Below are 18,521 nucleotides of genomic sequence, written 5' to 3'. Positions count from 1 at the left end.
CCCTGCAGCAGGAACTGGCTCACAGAAGAGAAAAAAAATCATGGTAACAATGATAACTAACTTTATTCTGCACTTACTGCGTGCCAGGCACTATTCATAGTACTTCACTTGTATCAGCCCATTTAATCTTCACAACCACCTTGCAAAGTAGTACTGTTATCTCCATTTTATGCATAAGGAAGTGGAGGCACAGAGAGGTTAAGAAACTTGGCCCACATCATATGGTTGTTAAGAAGAGGCCTAGCCAGAATTTGAACCCAGGTGTTGTCTCTAAGACAGATACTTAGGCAATGCCTCTTGCTTTGTGAGTCATCAGTGTAAACGCTGCAGATCAGGCACAGGTTTGGGATGAGTAGCCCTAAGGATGCTCATGGGCTGGGTATTCCTGAGCTCTGACAACTTCTGGGAATGTAATGGTGGCCCTCTGGGGCTTCCTGCTAGGATCTTTGGGGGGTGGGGTAGATCCTATCAGTGGTTGAGGTTTAAATTCTGAACCTCAGTCCTCCCACCCCCAAGACAAAATGCCACGAAGAACTCTTTCCTTTGGTTAAGAGCAAAGCAGATATACAGTGGAAACCGAGGGATGTCCAGGGGTGGCCTTGAGTGTAGGCGACAGTCTCCCACCACCTTGCTGACTCTGGGCAGCTCTCATCACAGTCTCCCATCCCCCCAGCCAGAAGCTCCACCAGCCCTGCAACAAAGCTTTAAAGCTGGATTCCGTGGGACTATGTCTCAGTTAAAATGCAATACCCCTGCAAGTAAGTGCTTTGCAGCTTAAGCGATTACCAGCTAACACTCTCACTTGGTTTATACTTTTGAGTGGGAGATTGCTTTAACAAATCTCCTGTGTCCTGTGAACCATGGCCCGTGGGACCTTGTCTGAGTCCTGTGGGACCATGGTCCGTGGGACCATACTGAGTCCTGGTCCGTGGGACCATGTCTCAGTTAAAATGCAATACCCCTGCAAGCAAGTGCTTTGCAGCTTAAGTGATTACCAGCTAACACTCTCACTTGGTTTATACTTGTGAGTGGGGGATTGCTTTAACAAATCTGTGAGAGCCAGCTGTTGCGGGGGAGTGGGGGAAAGTTTAGGATGACACATGGGAGAGGAGAGTTGGGGGCAGTGTCTTTCTCGTGGGTTCCTACTCAGGTCCTGCCTACTGCTGGGCCCAGACTGAGGGCGCAGGCAGAATGGGGCTTGTGGATGCCTCCATAGGGATGTGCTTTGGGAGGACTATGTGTGGAAGGTGGAGAGCCTTGGCTATTGGAGTGGGTGCAGGGGAAGACTTGAGCTCAGGGCAGCACCAGCTTGCTCACTCTCTCAGAGAAAAACAAAAAGCCACCTGGTTGGCAAGGGTGTGTAGGTATGTGCTTTGTCAGGCAGGAAAGGGGAAGGGGTATTTAGATTAAAGGTTAGGATTTTTCCTGGTTTCTTGGGGACCTGTCTAACCGCCCTAGGCAGTTGGGAGACCCCTTTATCTCGGAGGCGTCAGCATAGGTAAACAACTTTCAGAGCTTCCCCAGGCTTCTCCCAGCCTCACCTTGGCCTCTCCCCTGCCCATGCTCTTAACAGAGGGTTTGTCAGAGGATCTGTTGAGTTCTTCCTCTCTTTGCCCTATTCACTTGCTCTTTTTCTCCCTTTTTTCCCCCTCAAATTCCTTCTAATCTGCAAGTCCTACCCTGCCCCAGACCTAGCTATGACTCCCTCCTGGCTATTGCACCAAACCCTGTCTTCCATACAAGAGTTGCCCAGGCCACCCCCAGACGTGCTGGCCCCCTCCAGTCCCTGGAACACAGGACAAACCAGCTTCTCCCCTTGAGCTGGGCTCTGGTTGGTCTCCCATCCAGAAAGCCTCTGCCTGTCCCTCCAGCACCTTGTCTACCAATCAGCATGCAACACACCTGTGGCAAAAGCCTACTGAGCATCCGGTACCAGACATTGTCCTTGATTTAAAAATCGGTCTCAACATGGGGCTATCATAGGGTCCCAGCTCTCAGGTATGATCCACAAAGAACTGATAATGTGTGTCCACACACTAAACCTGTACGTGGATGTTCATAGCAGCATTATTCATCCCAGTCAAAAAGTAGAAACAAACCAAATGTTCATCAGTGGATGCGTGGACAAACAAAAACGTGGTCTATCCAGCCAGGTGTGGTGGTGGATGCCTTGTTGTTCCAGCTACCTGAGAGGCTGCGGTGGGACGCTCACTTGAGCCCAGGAGTTCAAAGACAACCTGGGCAGCATAGTGAGACTCCAGTGTCAAAACAAAACAAAAATGTGGTATATTGGCCGGGCACATTGGCTCACTCCTATGATCCCGGCACTTTGGGAGGCTGAGGCGGGTGGATCACCTGAGGTCAGGAGTCCAAGACCAGCCTGGCCAACATGGTGAAACCCCGTCTCTACTAAAAAAAAACAAAAACAAAAATTAGCTAAGCATAGTGGTGCGTGCCTATAATCCCAGCTACTCAGGAGGCTGAGGCAGGAGAATCGCTTGAACCCAGGAGGCGGAGGTTGCAGTTAGCCGAGATTGGGCCACTGCACTCCAGCTTGGGTGACAAGAGCGAAACTCTGGCTCAAAGAAAGAAAAAAAAAGTGGTATATCCATGCAACGGAATATCACTCAGCCATAAAAAGGAATGAGATACTGACACATGCTATACCATGGATGATCTGGAAAACATTATGCTAAGTGAAAGAAGACAGACACAAGAGATCACATATTATATCATTTTATTTATGTAAAAGTTCAGAATAAGGAAATCTGCAGATACAGAAACTAAATTAGTAGTTGCCTAGGGCTAAAGGTAAGGTGTGGAGATGAATGGGGAGTGACTACTAATGAATATAAGATTTCTTTTTTATTTTTATTTTTTGAGACATAGTCTTGTTCTTTTGCCCAAGCTGAAGTGAGGTAGCGCGATCTCGGCTCACTGCAAACTCCGCCTCCCGGGTTCAAGCAATTCTCATGCCTCAGGCCTCCCTAGAAGCTGAGATTACAGGCATGCACTGCCACACCCAGCTGATTTTTGTATTTTTAGTGGAGACAGGTTTCACTGTGTTGGCCAGGCTGCTCTCGAACTCCTGACCTCAAGCAGTCCACCTACCTTGGCCACCCAAAGTGCTGGGATTACAGGTGTGAGACACTGCGCCTGGCCTGGATATAAGATTTCTTTTTGGGGTGACAGAAATGCTCTAAAGGTAGATTGTAGTGATGGTTTTACAACTCCAGATATTCTAAAAACCATTGAATTGTACGCTTAAATATGTGAATTTTATAGTATGTAATTTATGCATCAATCTTTTTTGACTTAAAAAAACCTCAAAGCCAGGTTTGGTGGCTCACATCTGTAATTCCAGCACTTTGGGAGGCCAAGGTGGGAGGATCACTTTAGGGCAGGAGTTCAAGACCAGCCTGGGCAACAAAGTGAGACCTTGTCTCTAAAAAATTTTTTAAGTTAGCTGGGCATGGTGGTGCACACCTATAGTCCCAGCTACTCAGGAGGCGGAAGTGGGAGGGTCACTTGAGCCTGGAGGTTGAGGCTGCAGTGAGCCAGGATTGCATCACTGCACTCCCTCCTGAGCAACAGAGCAAGACCCTATCTCAAAAACCAAAACAAAAATCTCAAAACTTATACCACCCATTAATTCACTCATTCAACAAATACCTCTTGAGCCGGATCCTGTTTTAAGGGTGAATACAACAGACAAAGTAAAAGTCGCTGCACTCATGGAACCCACAGTCTGGAGAATTTTATATTATGAAATGAAGGAAATCAAACAGGGTAGCATGGAGAGTGGCACATTTTGGGGGCTGCTTAGCTAGGTGATCAAGGAAGCCCTTTCTGGGGAGATGATATTAAAGCTGACTCTTGCGCGACAAGAGAGAGCCAGGCATGCAAAGAATTGAGGGTGAGGTGTTCCAAGTGAACAGACTATAAGTTCAAGCTCAACCAACATCTAAGGAGCACGCCCTGTGTGCCCAGCACCACGGTGGGCCCCAGGGGACGCCATCATGCACAAGTTTCAGCTCCCAACCTCCGAGTCTAACAGGGTGGTCCTGCCGTAGCTTGGAATCTCCCCAAAGACCAGTTTGTCTGCCCCCTCTTTGGATCTCTCCAGCTTTAACATGGGGCCCTGAACAAATGAGGTATCAGTGTGAAGGCTGGGGTGACCAAGTTAGAGGGGGGCCTTTTTACCCCTAGCCTTGCCCTCAGTCTCAGCTGCCCCTTCCCCATCAGCCTGGCCTGAGATAGAGTCACCAGCCTGCCCTAGCTCCCAGGGGGTCCCTTGTCTCCTGGTTTCTTGTCCCAGGTCCCCAAATCATCTCTTTCTGGGCTGCTGCCCCTTTTGGGGTGGATAGGGGCTAGGGACACTTCCATCTGTGACTCTTCCACAGTTCTGCTCTCTGCCTGTCTCCCCTGGTCCTTCGAGGAAGGAGATTATCCAGGCTGGGAGGGGAGAGGTGGGAGGAGGATGTCCTAAGCATCTCTGCTGGGCAGAGGGATCACCTGGGGCAAACATGTGAAGAGAATGTCAATGCCATCAGGCCCTACCCAGGGTGGCATGGGGGCTGGGCCTCAGCAGCATTCTTCCCCACCCCTGGGGTGGCAGGCAGGAGTGGGCTGCCTGGCATCTTACTGCTCAGGCCTTTCCCCTGTTTCAGAGCCAACTATTCCCTCCTCTTTTCACAGAACCAGGAAGGCAAGAACAGGTGCCCAAGGCAAAGCCAGGTCAAAGTGATCATGTGTCCGCTGTGGGTAAGGCAGAGCATGGGGCTGAAGGGGGCAGCAGCAGCTCAAGGTCACCCAGCAAGAGGGGCTGGGCAGGCAGTTCCAGCAGAGCCACAGCTCACCTGGGGGAGAACTCTAGCTCCCTCCTCTTCCCTCTCCCACTTAGACCTTCTGTGTGGAGCCATTAATAAGTAACTTGGTCATTTCTGAGACTTCCCGAAGTAGGTTTTCCAGACTGTCCAAGCTATTTCTTGGGTCTCTCTGGGCCTTGGGGAAAGTGAGGCTCTTTCTCTAATTGGCCTGAATTAACCTGTGAGCCCAGGACCAGGGGAGGGAAGATCAATGCCACTCTGCCACTCTGCTGGCTTTGCCTGGGTTGGGAGCCAAGACTTTGGATCCTGGCTCAGTTCTACTCCTCTCTTTTCCCCTATCTGGGCCTCAGTTTCCTGGTCTGTAAAATGAGGGACAGGACTCACGTCATTGCTGCCACCTTAGCTAGGATGCTGCCGAGGGTGGGGAGTGAGTGGGGCAGGGGACAAGGGGCAGGAGCAGGGGTACCTCCCTCCAACAGTTCCTGGGCCAGCCTCCCAGGGTCACCCCAAAGGGCATTGCAACAGGAATAGGGGCAGGCCTGGGAGGGTAGAATCTGGGAGCTGGCACTGGTCTCTGTACCCTGTCAGCTCAGTGCAGTTCTCTGGGCCCAACATTGCTCTTAGGGGAAGCCAGGGCCAGCAGGGAGGCAGTGAGCACCTGGGAGGGGTGGCAGGTGGCCAGGGGAAGATCCCAGAGAGTGAGCAAAGGAGGATGAAATGTCACATCACGTGGACTCCTCATGGCAGCCTCAACCTCATGCAGAGCTTGTTATCCCCATTTTACAGCGGAGGAAACTGAGGCTCAGAGGGGCTAAGCATAAGTGGCTTGCCCAAGCCACATCACTGGGAAGTGGCCGAGGTGGGCCTAGAGCCCAGTATTCTGATTCCAGATCGCACTCCATCCTGGATGCCAAAACTGTTTTGACATGGTTATTCCATAATTTTTAATTATCCACATTTCTAGAAGGGGCTATTGACCAAGCCGTTTAAAACAGGCAATAAACGTATTTCACTCTGGCTCTGGGATGTGTCTGGGACTTCCTTTTCCTTGGCAACAGCATATCATTCTAAAGAAATTTGTTCAGGCTGATGTTTGGAATGCCCAGGCACAGCCCTATGGAAGCAACTGGGGAGAGTGGGCAGCCTGGGATCTACAGACAAGATTTCCTGTGATACAGATGTCCCCATTTATTGGGAACAGGTCTCCATCGCCCTAACCTCCAGGCCTATCAAACTAAAATCACAGCCCAGGGAGATGCAGGGAGGGGATTTCCCAGGCGTGGTTCTCTCCAGCCTTCCTTTTCCGTCTTTTCTCTCTTTATCCCTCCCTCCTGCCTGTGGCTGAGCCTGGGACAAACCATACCCCCAGTGGGCACCTAGTGTCCTTCTCAAGAATGACAGGTGAGAGGAGACAAAGAGCAGTGAACAGGACAGAGATGAGACCTGGACAGGCCTTCCTGACCCCTTCCAGCCCTTACTGACCGCTTCTCCTTTTCCCGATCCCCCACTGTGCACCGGGCACCTTCCTGGCAACCCATCCCTAAATGATTCTTTCTCTGCCTCTATCTCTGTCACCCCATCAGATAAACTAGCAAAACTCCCACATCGGCCTCTCAGCAGTGCCCAGTCCCTTCTACCAGGCCATCCCGTGTGGGCTGGCAAGACAAGCGTTCCCCAAGCACTGTGCCGGTCACTAGCCACGTCCAGGAACCTGGGTTGAGAGTCTCTGCAGAGCCGAACATGGGGCCAGGCATGGCTTCCACAATGAACAGGCAGAGGCAGATGCCTGGGGAAGGTGGTGTTGGAGCCAGCAGTGATGCTCGTGAGCATGTGGATCTCTGCTAACCCCCGCAGAGGGGTGTTAGAGGCGCATGTTCTAGAGACTGCAGCTGCTCTCCAGGGCTTCCTAGCCCTGCCATTCAACGCTCTGCAGAATCTGGCCTCCTATTCTTGGCTGGCACTCCCCTCTCCAGCCTGGCTGGGTCCGTGGCTCCTTCCTCTCCCCTCCTGCATTTGCACCTTCTGAGTGGAGCCATTAGCGAGTAACTCGGTCACATACCCATACACATGCACCCACATGTGCACGTACACACGCTCCTCCCTGGAAAAGCAGCATAGCATAGGGACTATCAAGCCAGAAGACCTTGGTTAGAGTTCAGGCTCTGTCTGCTGCTATCTTAGCCCTTCTCAGCCCGAGTTTACTCACAGGTCAAATGGGCACAACAACAAAGCCTGCCTCATAGCCTTGTCATATGCACCAAATGACAAACGTTAGCAGTTGTCAGCAGACCGTAGTAGCACTCGCTATTATCCTGGTTTCCTCTCCCATACCTCTGCGCAGTCCCTGCCCATGTCAGTTTACCGATCCCAGGTCCCGTTCCCCTCAGGACTTTGCTGCAGGATGGATGACTTCACTTTCCTGCAGGATTGAAAGGCAATAATGATAATGAGCTAGTTCTTCAAGAGAGTTTTTGCACTTGCCTCGGGGCATCCCTGCTTACCGCAAAGTGGTGAGTGAGGTGGTGGAAATGTCATGTCCTGGTACCCGTGTCAGTGGGGGGGACCTCTGAGAGTGCAGACAGGGGACCCTCTGGCTATCCCTGAAGTCAGGCCACCCAGGAGGCTGCCTAGTCTGTCTTGTCAGGGGAAAGAGAGAGAACTATGATGAGCAGCCTGCTGTTTCATCAGCCCATGGTGTGTGTTAGCATTGCCTCCCCATGACGCACTCTCCCTCCATCTCCTTCTAACAGCTGGCCTTGAGGTTGGTCCCCCTTCCCTCCCCCATGAGTTCTGAGCTGGGAACACGCTGGGGTCCTGACTATCATGATCGGTCATCTCCCCAGCAGATCAGCCTGGAAACAAGAAAGGAGAAAATAACCAACTGCTCTATCAGCAGAGCCGTTCCGATAGAGGATTTAATCAAAGATGGGGCAAGATGACATGGCTGAGGGCCAAGGCCAAGACCCAAGGGGGTCAGGGGCAGAAGCTCTGGGAAGACAGCCTGAGGGATCGCTGGGGCCCTCCCCTTTTTTTTCAGTGTGAAACTCAGAGAGGCCTTTCCCCCTCTCCTCTCTCAGCTCCCACCTTTCCAGGTCCAGCAGCCACACTGGAGGCTGATGGGGTGGGGGGCTCTCTCCCTTTTCATAATCTGAGAAAGTTCCTCTACAACCTCCAGAACCTTCCTGCTGCCCAATCTCTCCTCTCTGACATTAGACTTTCAGACTGGTCTCAGAAAATACAAGTCTTTATCCTTTCTCTGAGAGTCTGGTTATTAGGCAGAGTGTCCCAAAAAAGACCTTGACAGAGCCTTAGACACTCCATCCATTTATTCATTCATTCACTGGTAGGGTAGCAGGCCCTCCCCCTGCCTGCTGTGGGCTTTTCTATTATCTGAAGAAGGGGAAGATCAACACGGTCACCTTTCAGTGTGTATGGCCACAGCCCCTCCTTTCCCCACTTCTGCACATTTGCCAGGCACAGAGCCTGCGACCTCTGCCTGCTACAGGGGTCACCAAATCACCTGAATACCTGGGCTGTGGGCACTGGCATGGGCGGCTCAGGCCGGGTGCCTATGAAGCAATGGCTGCCTCACCATTCCTGTGTGGGGAGGGCACAGGGCAGCCAGCACCAATTCCTGGGCAGGAAGAAATGCCCAGCTCTGGGACTTCTGGGCTCAGGTTCCATCCGGGTGGGTCCCACCTGCGGTTTGCATGCCTATGACACATGCCTCTTGAGACGCTCAAAACAGGTTCCCTGAAAAGAGTGGGAAATATTTTTGCATTTAATTGCTTTTAAGTAAACAATTTAGGGTTTAAGGAAATAACATACAATTGTTTGTAAGTAGAATACTGGTGGCTAGGCTTTGTGAAGTGTCCTGCAGCCACCTTGTGAGGTAGATTGTTATCTGAGCAGACATTGACGACTTGCCTACAGCTAATAAGTGAGCAGCTGCTTCCTCAGCTCTCTTCCTTTTCTGCCAAAGGAGGAGAAATGTCTTGGCTGCCCAGACCACCCAGTGAATGGAGGAGAAGGGGGAGGGCATGCTTCCAGCCCCCTCCCCTGACGTCACCCTTCCCTCCTGCAGCCTGGCCCAGTCACTGTGGGCCCTGTTCACCTCCTCTCTGGCCATCTCCCTGGTGTTTGCCGTCATCCCCTTCTGCCACGATGTGAAGGTGCTGGCCTCAGTCATGGCACTGGCGGGCTTGGCCATGGGCTGCATCGACACTGTGGCCAACATGCAGCTGGTGAGGATGTACCAGAAGGACTCAGCCGTCTTCCTCCAGGTAAGCCCGGCCAGCAGGCACAGGGCTGGGAGCTGGGGAGGGCATGGGAGCTCCCTAGGCCCCCTCAGTCTCTCCCAGCCTCCTCCCCCAGGGGGCCACTTACCAGCTGGGTTCGTAAGTTCTGGACTCGGTTTTCCCATCTCTGAAGCAGAGCAGTGACCCCTGCCCTCACTGCAGGGTGTCCCAGGAGCCTAAGCGCTCAGGAAAGAAAGCTCTTTGCGAACTGGAAAGGGGGTGTGACTCAGGGCTTGCCTCCCCTCTCCTTCCCCTCCTTCCCTCTGTTTCCTTTCTTCGTTCTCCCCCTGGGATTCAGCCAGCCCTTTCCTTTTGTGCCCAGGATTCAGCCAGCCCTTCCCTTTTTGTGCCCCCTTCCCTTTAGGGTGTTAGCTGGTGGATGCTAACATGGGGATCAGTCCCAGCTGGGGATTAACAGAGATGGGGAGGGAATTGGGCACTGTCACCCAAGTCATCCCAGGCTGGCAGGGTGGTTGAGAAAGGAGTGTCACTCCTCACCTCCCCTCACCTCTCCTGCTTCCTACCCCCATGGCTCCCCATTCCAGGGCTGAGCAGCAGCCCCCAGATGGGGCAGAGGGTGGGGGAGGGGGCTCAGTGTGGGTACTCTGGGCTGGAGGCCAGGCCACTGGTTCCCTGGGCTGAAGACTGAGCCACACCCCCACCCGCCACCTCTCCTCTGTCCCCAGGTGCTCCATTTCTTCGTGGGCTTTGGCGCTCTGCTGAGTCCCCTTATTGCTGACCCTTTCCTGTCTGAGGCCAACTGCTTGCCTGCCAATAGCACAGCCAACGTCACCTCCCGAGGCCACCTGTTCCATGTCTCCAGGGTGCTGGGCCAGCACCACATAGATGCCAAGCCTTGGTCCAACCAGACGTTCCCGGGGCTGACTCCAAAGGACGGGGCAGGGACCCGAGTGTCCTATGCCTTCTGGATCATGGCCCTCATCAATGTGAGTGTCCCTGGGGCGGGCCAGGTAGGGAGCTAGTAGACAGTCCACACATTCCAGTCCACCCCACACCCAGTGCAGATTCTTCAGATGCTGAGAAACGTGCTGGGGCTGAGGTGTGCATCCCAGAGGCGGGAGGATGGGAGGACAAACCCTCCCTGGGATCCCCCGCACTACTCCACCGTCCTTCAGCGACCTGTGATTGCAGTTCTCCAGGAAGGTAAAACAATGAGCTGAGCGCAGTGAAAATCAGGGTCAACTTTAGAATTATCTGAGGTTCTGTGGGAAACCAGTTTTTTCCTCCAAGGCCAGATGAAGTGGGCCCTGGACAGACCCCGGCAGGAAGTGGCAGGTTTTTTTCTTGGTCCCTTCATCAATGGTGGGATTCTCCTGTGCCCTGCTGTCAGGGGCTCCTGTGGAGACTAGGAGACAGACAAGATGACCTCTGAAGGGCCCTGCCTGCCAAGGCAGCGTATGGTGGGAACAGCGAGAGACCACTTCACCCCGTGACTGCGTCAGATACCGAGGCCCACTTTGTACACCCCTGCCAAGTCAGCACTGACTCTGGCCTCTGGCTGGAAACCTCCTCTGGTGCTCTGCAAACCCAAGTTGGGATCTCCCACGTTAGCCCAGACTGGAGCCAGAGCGTCAGGTGGGGAGACCCCCTACCCCCATCCGCCTGGCTTGGGGAGGACTGTCGGGAACACCAGAGCATCCCTGGATCCTGGGCTGGGGGTGGGGAGCATTCCAGTGGCCACTGTCTTGGCTGTGGGATGGAGGCACCATGCTGCTTGTCATGGTGGCTTAGAGCCTCTCTTTGCAGTGGGTGGACTTATCAGCTCTCCTGGGGCAGGTGGGCTGGACTCAGGCATTAGAGCAGCTGCCCAGCTGCTGCTGAGCCTCAGAATATGCCACACACATAGCACTGAAAGGAGCCTTTGAGACCACCATTCCAGTGAGCAGCAGGGCAGGGGTGGGGGTGTCATGCCATCACCAGCTCAAAGCCCTGACAAGGGACTGATAGGAGGCTGAGCCCGGCTGGAAGCCCTGACCCTCAGCATAGACCATCTACCTGCTGCCCCCTCATCACCGGTCCTTTTCCTTCCTTTCCTTTGTAGATTTCCTTTCCCTGGTCCGAATCTCCTCTCGGGGCTCTCATAAACGCACCCTCTCCGTCTGCTCCTTCCCTTTTCAGCCCATACCCACCCATTGTTTTGGAAAGAATGCGGCTTTGGGCCTGTTCCTTCCAGGAGGGACCTGCGAAGGGAAGGAGCAGTGTCAGTAGAACCTCTAGACTGGGACTCCCAGACCAGGAAGCCGGAAGTTCCGGCTTAAGCCCGAGGTTTGTTCTCTCCTGCCCCATGAAGTGCAGACTGGAGCGACTTTGTTTGCTGCAGGATTTCCAGACTTTTTCTATTGGTTTGTGTCTGAAAATAAACAGTCCAGCACAGAGGAAGATGGGGCTGTGTGTGTACTCATGTGGGTGCACACACACACACATGCACACCCCACCTGCCCTTCTCTTTTAAGGTGGGGCTGCCTTCCCTGAATGGAATTATAAAATCGGGCGTGTTCCTGCCAGCAATGCTAGCCAGTCCTCTGTGAAGCCCTTCCCAGCACCCACCTCCCTGGAAAGCCCCACCTGAGCGATCACGCCTCTTGTACAGCTGTTTCCCCTTGGCCTTCACTCAGGCATTCTGCCACTACAGGCCTCTGTGGGTGGGTTTCCTGTTTCCCCCCTCACACTGGAGGGAGGGCTGTGTCTCCCCCATTGGGGCTCAGCAGGGGCTGTTCTCTCCCCACTCAGGCCTGACTACCAGGGGCCATGTCTGACCTTGACTTCTTTTTGAGTAGGCAGAAAGGCTCCCAAGGTCACCATAGGGAGGTGCCAACACAGGGGTGGTTTTTGTCTTTCACTCCTGTTAGGTGACTTGAGGAAATACTGGGGAGAGCCAGCCTGCCTCCAGGGGCAGGGAAGGGCTCCCCCAGAACAGCACCAGGCAGGGCTGGCAGTCTGCCGGCCTTCCATCTCTACCCTGCCGGCCTCTCCCACGGGGCCGGGAAGAGCCCAATAGCTGGGCGCTCTCACCAGCCTCTGGGAGACATCTGCAGCTCCCTGGGATTCCTGTCTTTCCTAAGCAAAAGGAACTAGGCTGAAGTTGCAGCAGGAAGGGCAATAGTTAGACTTGATGCGGTACTTCCTGGCAACCAGGTGGTGAGACACAAGCCGGGGCCCCTGAGGGAGGTGGTGGAGGCTTCCCCAAGCAACCTCAGAAGTAGCAGCCATTTCCCACTGCTCTGAAGGAGTTCCGATTTAGCATAAATAGCAGCAAACCGAACGTTGGGCTTATGTGTACGGGCTGCTCGTAAACATGCATTTTTTAATCAAAAGGAGATCACGTTTTTGTTTTCAAGCCCCTGAGGAGAGCTTCTGTGCCCTGCTAGGATCAACATCACCAAGGCAGCTCCTTAGGTGGAGACAGCGCTGAAAGAATCAGGATGCCAGGCTCCATTCCGGCTTTGCCCTGAGTCCGCTGTGTGACCAGGGCAGTCTCTCGGTCTCTAGTTTACCCCTCAGATCTCTTCCAGTTCTAACAGGTTATGACTAAGTGGTAACATCCCCCAGCATATTTTGTAGAGATGTGATGCCCAAAAGCAAAGCTGCTTTGTAAAGCACCACGTGACCTACCAGCATGAAGGAGTGTGAGGTGTAACACTCCAGCAAGCTTACCCCCAGCACCTCTCCTGGGCCAGCAGAGAGTTTGAGTCTAAGCTTCGCATGTGACAAATATCTGTCTTTTCAGGGAAGCGAGTATGGTGATCAGGCAGCAGTTACAGCAGGCCTCCCCACTCCTACCTTGGTCAAGGCACCCGGCTTCTTAGGTTGGGATGGCTCAGCTTTTAGCTGGGCACCCTTGGAAAAGAGCTGTCTTCTCCCAGGACTATGCACATGCAGTGTGTGCAGAGGCCAGGTGTGGGAAAGGGGAGCTTCAGGGCAGGGCTCTCCTGACCCTCTGCCTGCTCCCCAGCTTCCAGTGCCCATGGCTGTGCTGATGCTGCTGTCCAAGGAGCGGCTGCTGACCTGCTGTCCCCAGAGGAGGCCCCTGCTTCTGTCTGCTGATGAGCTTGCCTTGGAGACACAGCCTCCTGAGAAGGAAGATGCCTCCTCACTGCCCCCAAAGTTTCAGTCACACCCAGGTAGGGGCTCTAATGAATCTGCATCCTCACAGCCTCATGTTGAGGCTTCCTTGGTAACCCCTCTCCCAGAGAGAGTGAACCTAGATCACAGGTGTTTTTTTTTTTTGAGACAGAGTTTCACTCTCGTCGCCCAGGCTGGAGTGCAGTGGTGCGATCTTGGCTCATTGCAACCTCCGCCTCCCAGGTTCAAGCGATTCTCCTGCCTCAGCCTCCCAAGTTGCGGGGATTACAGTCGCACACCACCACACCTAGCTAATTTTTGTATTTTTAAAGTAGAGAAGGGGTTTCGCCACGTTGGCCAGGCTGGTCTCAAACTCCTGATCTCAGGTGATCCATCTGCCTCGGCCTCCCAAAGTGCTGGGATTATAGGCGTGAGCCACCATGCCCGGCCACAGGTGACGGTCTTTTTTTTTTTTTTTTTTTTAAAAAAAAAAGAAAACCTTGGCCCTGATGGTGCAACATGACCAAGAGAATGAGGAAGGCAGACTTCTGACTTCACCCTCCATTCTGCTCAGCCTTGCCTTTTGTTACCTTGGGCGAGTCACCTGACCTCTCTGAGCCTTGGTTCCACCAAGACTGGGAGATGGACAGGGGTTGTTCTTAACAGAAAGATAGTGAAAGTAGAGGCAGTAAGTGGGCCCCATCCTGCAGGGCTCTTCTGACTGCCAGCCACGGCCCTGGGACATGCAGAGGGAGGGAGCAGAAGCTGAGACTCACCCCTGTTCTTCTGTGCCTCCTGCAGGGCATGAGGACCTGTTCAGCTGCTGCCAAAGGAAGAACCTCAGAGGAGCCCCTTATTCCTTCTTTGCCATCCACATCACGGCCGCCCTGGTGCTGTTCATGACGGATGGGTTGACGGTGAGCCTGCCTCAGAGGGCGCCCCCTATTAGGGGACCCTTCACCCCGAGACTCCAGTCTGAGAAAGGCAAGAGAGAGAGGAGCATGAAGTTTCCTGGAGACCTCTCCTGGTGTACAGTTGATTCAAAAATTTAATCTAAAGTACTAGGGAGACTGTCTCCAGAATCAGTCACAGCATGTTGGTACTATGGGCTTCTGTCTTGGACAATTGTTTTTTATTTTTGTTTTATTTTTGTTAGTGCTATAGGTAGGGGCCTAACTGGTTTGTTGTCAAGGACAGGCTACCTGCATTTTTTAAAGGGGTGGTGCCCTATTCCCCAATTAGAGGTCATGCTATATAAACAGGGCACTTTGCTTCCTGGAATACATTACAAACCTGGGTGTCTCGAGCCAGTGTTGTAAACAAGCTTCAGGTGGAATTTAGGCCCAGCTGTTCATGCTACTAGTGACCTCTGTTACATTAGTTAGCACCTTTTTCCAGAAACTTCTTAGGATTATATTAGGGCAGTCGTGAATGGCTGATCAACTGATTGCCATACGATGACCTCTCCAGAGAAAAAGCCCTAAAAACTTAAATGACCTGGTGGAAAGTACTTGTGACAGTACTGGTTGACTTCCAGCACTTGTTGTGACCTTGGGCAAGTCACTTCTGTCTGTCTTCTCATCTGTAAAACGAGATGCTTGCACACACCTTTCTTTTTTTTAAGTCGTGTTCTACTCTGGTTGAAGTGGGGAGCAGTGCCTGTCCGCCCAGGCCCTGTGGGCACTCCCATGGAGATCCAGAGCCACCTCTCTGGAACCCCTAGGTCTCCACGGTGCAGTCTGTAAGCTAAGGCACCCCAGGTTCTGTCCTCAGCTTGAGCCAAGTGTGTTGTGTGGCCTTGACTCCAAGCCCAGCCCTGGCTGAGCCTCTGGGAGCGGGAACAGGCAGTCCTCCCTCTGCCCTCACCACACCTGCCCAGCCTGGGCTCCCTTTGTGAGGTTCGTTGTCTGGCTGGGCTGCGGGTGTGCTCAGCGGCACCCGGTCTCTCCACAGGGTGCCTATTCTGCCTTCGTGTACAGCTATGCCGTGGAGAAGCCCCTGTCTGTGGGACACAAGGTGGCTGGCTACCTCCCCAGCCTCTTCTGGGGCTTCATCACACTGGGCCGGCTCCTCTCCATTCCCATCTCCTCAAGAATGAAGCCGGCCACCATGGTTTTCATCAACGTGGTAAGCAGCTGAATAGCGTCCTCTCTCTTCTGAGAGACCCAGGAGAAGCCTTCTCCTCCTGGCCCTACCCCAGGACGTTTGCCCAGGCCTGCACTCTGCCAGCCGGATGGGAACTCAGGAGTAGAGGGAAGAGAGGAGAGAGAGGATGACGAGGAAGGGGTGGGAGCCTGGGAGGTGAAACCTACCTGTGTGACCATGAAAAGTCCCTTCCCCTCTCTGGGCCACTGATCTTATACCCTTAAAACGTAAAAGGAAAGGTCTGTAGGAGGTGCTGGCTGCAGTGTGTGGAGCCCATCCCAGCCAACAACCGGCCATGAGCGTGAGGAAAGCCAGTGCTGGCCCTGGTCCTCCTGTGTTTACCTTGGTGCCCAGCCGCTCAGAGCCCTCCAGTCAGTGGAAAGCTGTGGAGGCCAGGGATCCCGCAACCTTCGGAATCACCGCCTCTGGGCTGGGGCCTGGGGATTTGCGTTTTGTAGCTCCCCTAGGTGATTTTTTTTTTTTTTTTTTGAGATAGGGTCTCCCTCTGTCACCCAGGATGGAGCACAGTGGTGTAATCTCAGCTCACTGCAACCTCTGTCTCCCAGGTTCAAGTGATTCTCCTGCCTCAGCCTCCCAAGTAACTGGGATTACAGGTGCCTACGACCATGCCTGGCTAATTTTTGTATTTTTAATGGTGGTGGGGTTTCACCACGTTGGCCAGGCTGGTCTTGAACTCCTGACCTCTCAGGTGATCCACCCGCCTCGGCCTCCCAAAGTGCTGGGATTACAGGAGTAAGCCACTCTGCCTAGCCCTAGGTGATTGCTAAGTAGGCAGGACATGGAGGATGACCTTCAAGGAACTGATCTGCCTAGGAGGCAGGAGGTCTGGGCCTGAGCAGTGGGTTAAGACTCTTGCCTTGGTGTCCATCCACGTCACCATCCATGACACAGGGGTCCACATTACAGACTCCTGCCAAATCGTCTAGTCCAACCTCCCATCAGGCTTGAGCCACCTCTATAACATCCCTTCCAAGGGGTTCACTGTCTGCTTAAATACCTCTAGTAACTGCAACTCACTACCTTTCCAAGTAGCCCAGTGAGGGTACTAAGCCCAGGTAAGAAAGCATTTCCTTGGTTGAATTTCCAGCAGAGAGGGGGTTTGGACATAATGTTGCAGTTTCAGAGACAAAAATCATGATCCCCAAGAAAGGCCTTTGGATTTGACCTTGTGCCAGTTGACCCTCAAGAAAGAAATTTCAGTTCAATGTAGATGGGAGGTAGATGGTAAACCCAAACTCAAGAGGTTGAGTGTGAGAGGGAGATGAGCAGTGGAGGAATTTGCATTTCTCTTTGTAAATATTTTTGAGTTGAAGGGAGTTGTGTTCTGCAGGACTCGGGGCGGTATGGGCCTGTTTATAGTAGAGGATAAAGGGAGGACACCTATTAGGAGGAGGAGTCTGTGAAAATACCATTGTGAGAGAGTAACTGAGTGAGGAAGGCCCTGACAGAGGGGAGGTGGGATGGAGAGCGGAAGTGGAGGAAGCTCTAAGCTCAGCAAGAAGGAAGGCCCCTGTCCACGGAGCTGGGGCAAAACGATGTCAAAGGGGAAAGGCTCCAGAAGAGGAAGGGCACAGACATGGTTGCCAGCCCTGGCTTCCTTGTCTAGGTCAGATACAAGGCCAATTGCTAAGACAGAGGAGAGTGGGTGGAAATCTGGGTTTGGGAAAATAAAGGTCTGAAGCATCCATATGTGTTAGGCATTGCCCATAGACACTCACCTGGAGTGCTGGGTTTTAAAAAGGAAAATCAGGTTCCTGGGCCCAACCCAGACTGAGTGAATCCGAATGTCCAGGAGGAGGCATAGCAATCTATATATTAAACAAATGCCCCAGGGGAATTACATCATCCAGCAAGCTTAGGAAAACACTGTCCTAGAACAAGTGACTCCCAAATACATTAGATTCACTGGAGCTGCTTTTTGAAAATAGGATCATGAAAAGGCCAGGCGCGGTGGCTCACACCTGTAATCCCAGAACTTTGGGAGGCCGAGGCGGGTGGATCACGAGGTCAGGAGTTCGAGACCAGCCTGACCAACATGGTGATACCCCATCTCTACTAAAAATACAAAAATTAGCTGGGCGTGGTGGCGCCTGTCTGTAATCCCAGCTACTCAGGAGGGTGAGGCAGGAGAATCGCTTGAACCTAGCAGGCAGAGGTTGCAGTGAGCTGAGATGGCGCCACTGCCCTCCAGCCTAAGTGACAGAGCAAGACTTAATCTCAAAAAAAAAAGAGAGAGAGAAAATAGGATCATGGACCCCTACCCCAGAGATTCTAATTTAGGAGGTGTGGAGAGAAGCCTGGGCCTCTGGGTTGTTTTGGAAGCTTTCCAGGTGCTTTTGTGGGCACCCTGTTTGGGAACTGCAGCTGAGTGGCCCTGAGCAAGCCTCTCCTGTGTAGATGAGAAGTGCCTGTGTCATATTCACTGTGACTACTTCCGAGTGTTCCTTTCTAGGTTAAATTAATGGCCACCCTGTTCTCAGCATTCTCCTGGAGCTCAACAGCTACTTCCTGACTTAGTATGTTTGTGCTGTGTGCAAAGCCCTGCTGCAAACTGCAGGCCGCCAAGTTCTGGAAGACAAGGTTCTTGCTTTCAGGGAGCTTACAGCCGGCCAGAGGAGGGCAGTGTGCCCCGGCACAGATGGAGGGTGAGGGGGTGTAGGCAGTGGGGATGCAGGCTCAGTACCAGACTGAGTCACTGGCTGAGGCAGGGGCCACACTGCGTGGGAAGAGAGTTGGTGGAGCTGATAGTTCGCCCTGGTTAGTCTTCTATCACCAAGGCTAAAATAAGACTTGGGTGTCTTTCAAACTTCCCCAAATCTAGGGATTTTCAGGGTGACAGTCTTTGAGGCATGGCTGGAAATGCATGTGGTTTGTACGGGGTAGCCAGGTGGAAGAAGAGGAGCAGGAGTGGCGGCTTCCAAACCCCAGCATCTGTCCCAAGCTCCTAAGTTGAACACTGAATATCAAGAAGGTGCCAGCCCCTGAAGGCAGGAGGTGAGCAGGCCTGGCTGAAGTTAAAAGGCCCGTGTTCAAAGGCCTGGGTTAGCGGGTAGGAGGCTAACTTGGGGGGAGCACAGTAGGCAGGGTGGGGGATGGGGAGCAGAGAGAGATGAGGATGGGGAAATAAACAGGGGCTACATCCTCA

At 53.1% G+C, this 18,521-nt stretch overlaps 1 protein-coding gene across 1 annotated transcript in view; it reads left to right on the top strand.

Moving 5' to 3' along the window:
* MFSD4A (major facilitator superfamily domain containing 4A) overlaps positions 1-18,521 on the top strand; it is a 34,455-nt gene that overhangs the window by 2,195 nt on the left and 13,739 nt on the right. The window contains exons 2-6 of the mRNA XM_055234768.2: positions 8,914-9,112; positions 9,814-10,074; positions 13,101-13,269; positions 14,012-14,127; positions 15,164-15,337. Of these exons, the coding sequence (XP_055090743.1) occupies positions 8,914-9,112; positions 9,814-10,074; positions 13,101-13,269; positions 14,012-14,127; positions 15,164-15,337 (919 nt within the window). The remainder of the gene's footprint in view (positions 1-8,913; positions 9,113-9,813; positions 10,075-13,100; positions 13,270-14,011; positions 14,128-15,163; positions 15,338-18,521) is intronic.

This window comes from Symphalangus syndactylus, chromosome 19 (genome assembly GCF_028878055.3).
Source record: "Symphalangus syndactylus isolate Jambi chromosome 19, NHGRI_mSymSyn1-v2.1_pri, whole genome shotgun sequence".
Lineage (NCBI taxonomy): Eukaryota > Metazoa > Chordata > Mammalia > Primates > Hylobatidae > Symphalangus > Symphalangus syndactylus.
Note: the sequence above shows the minus strand (reverse complement) of the source record. Positions and strands in the feature narration are given on the sequence as shown.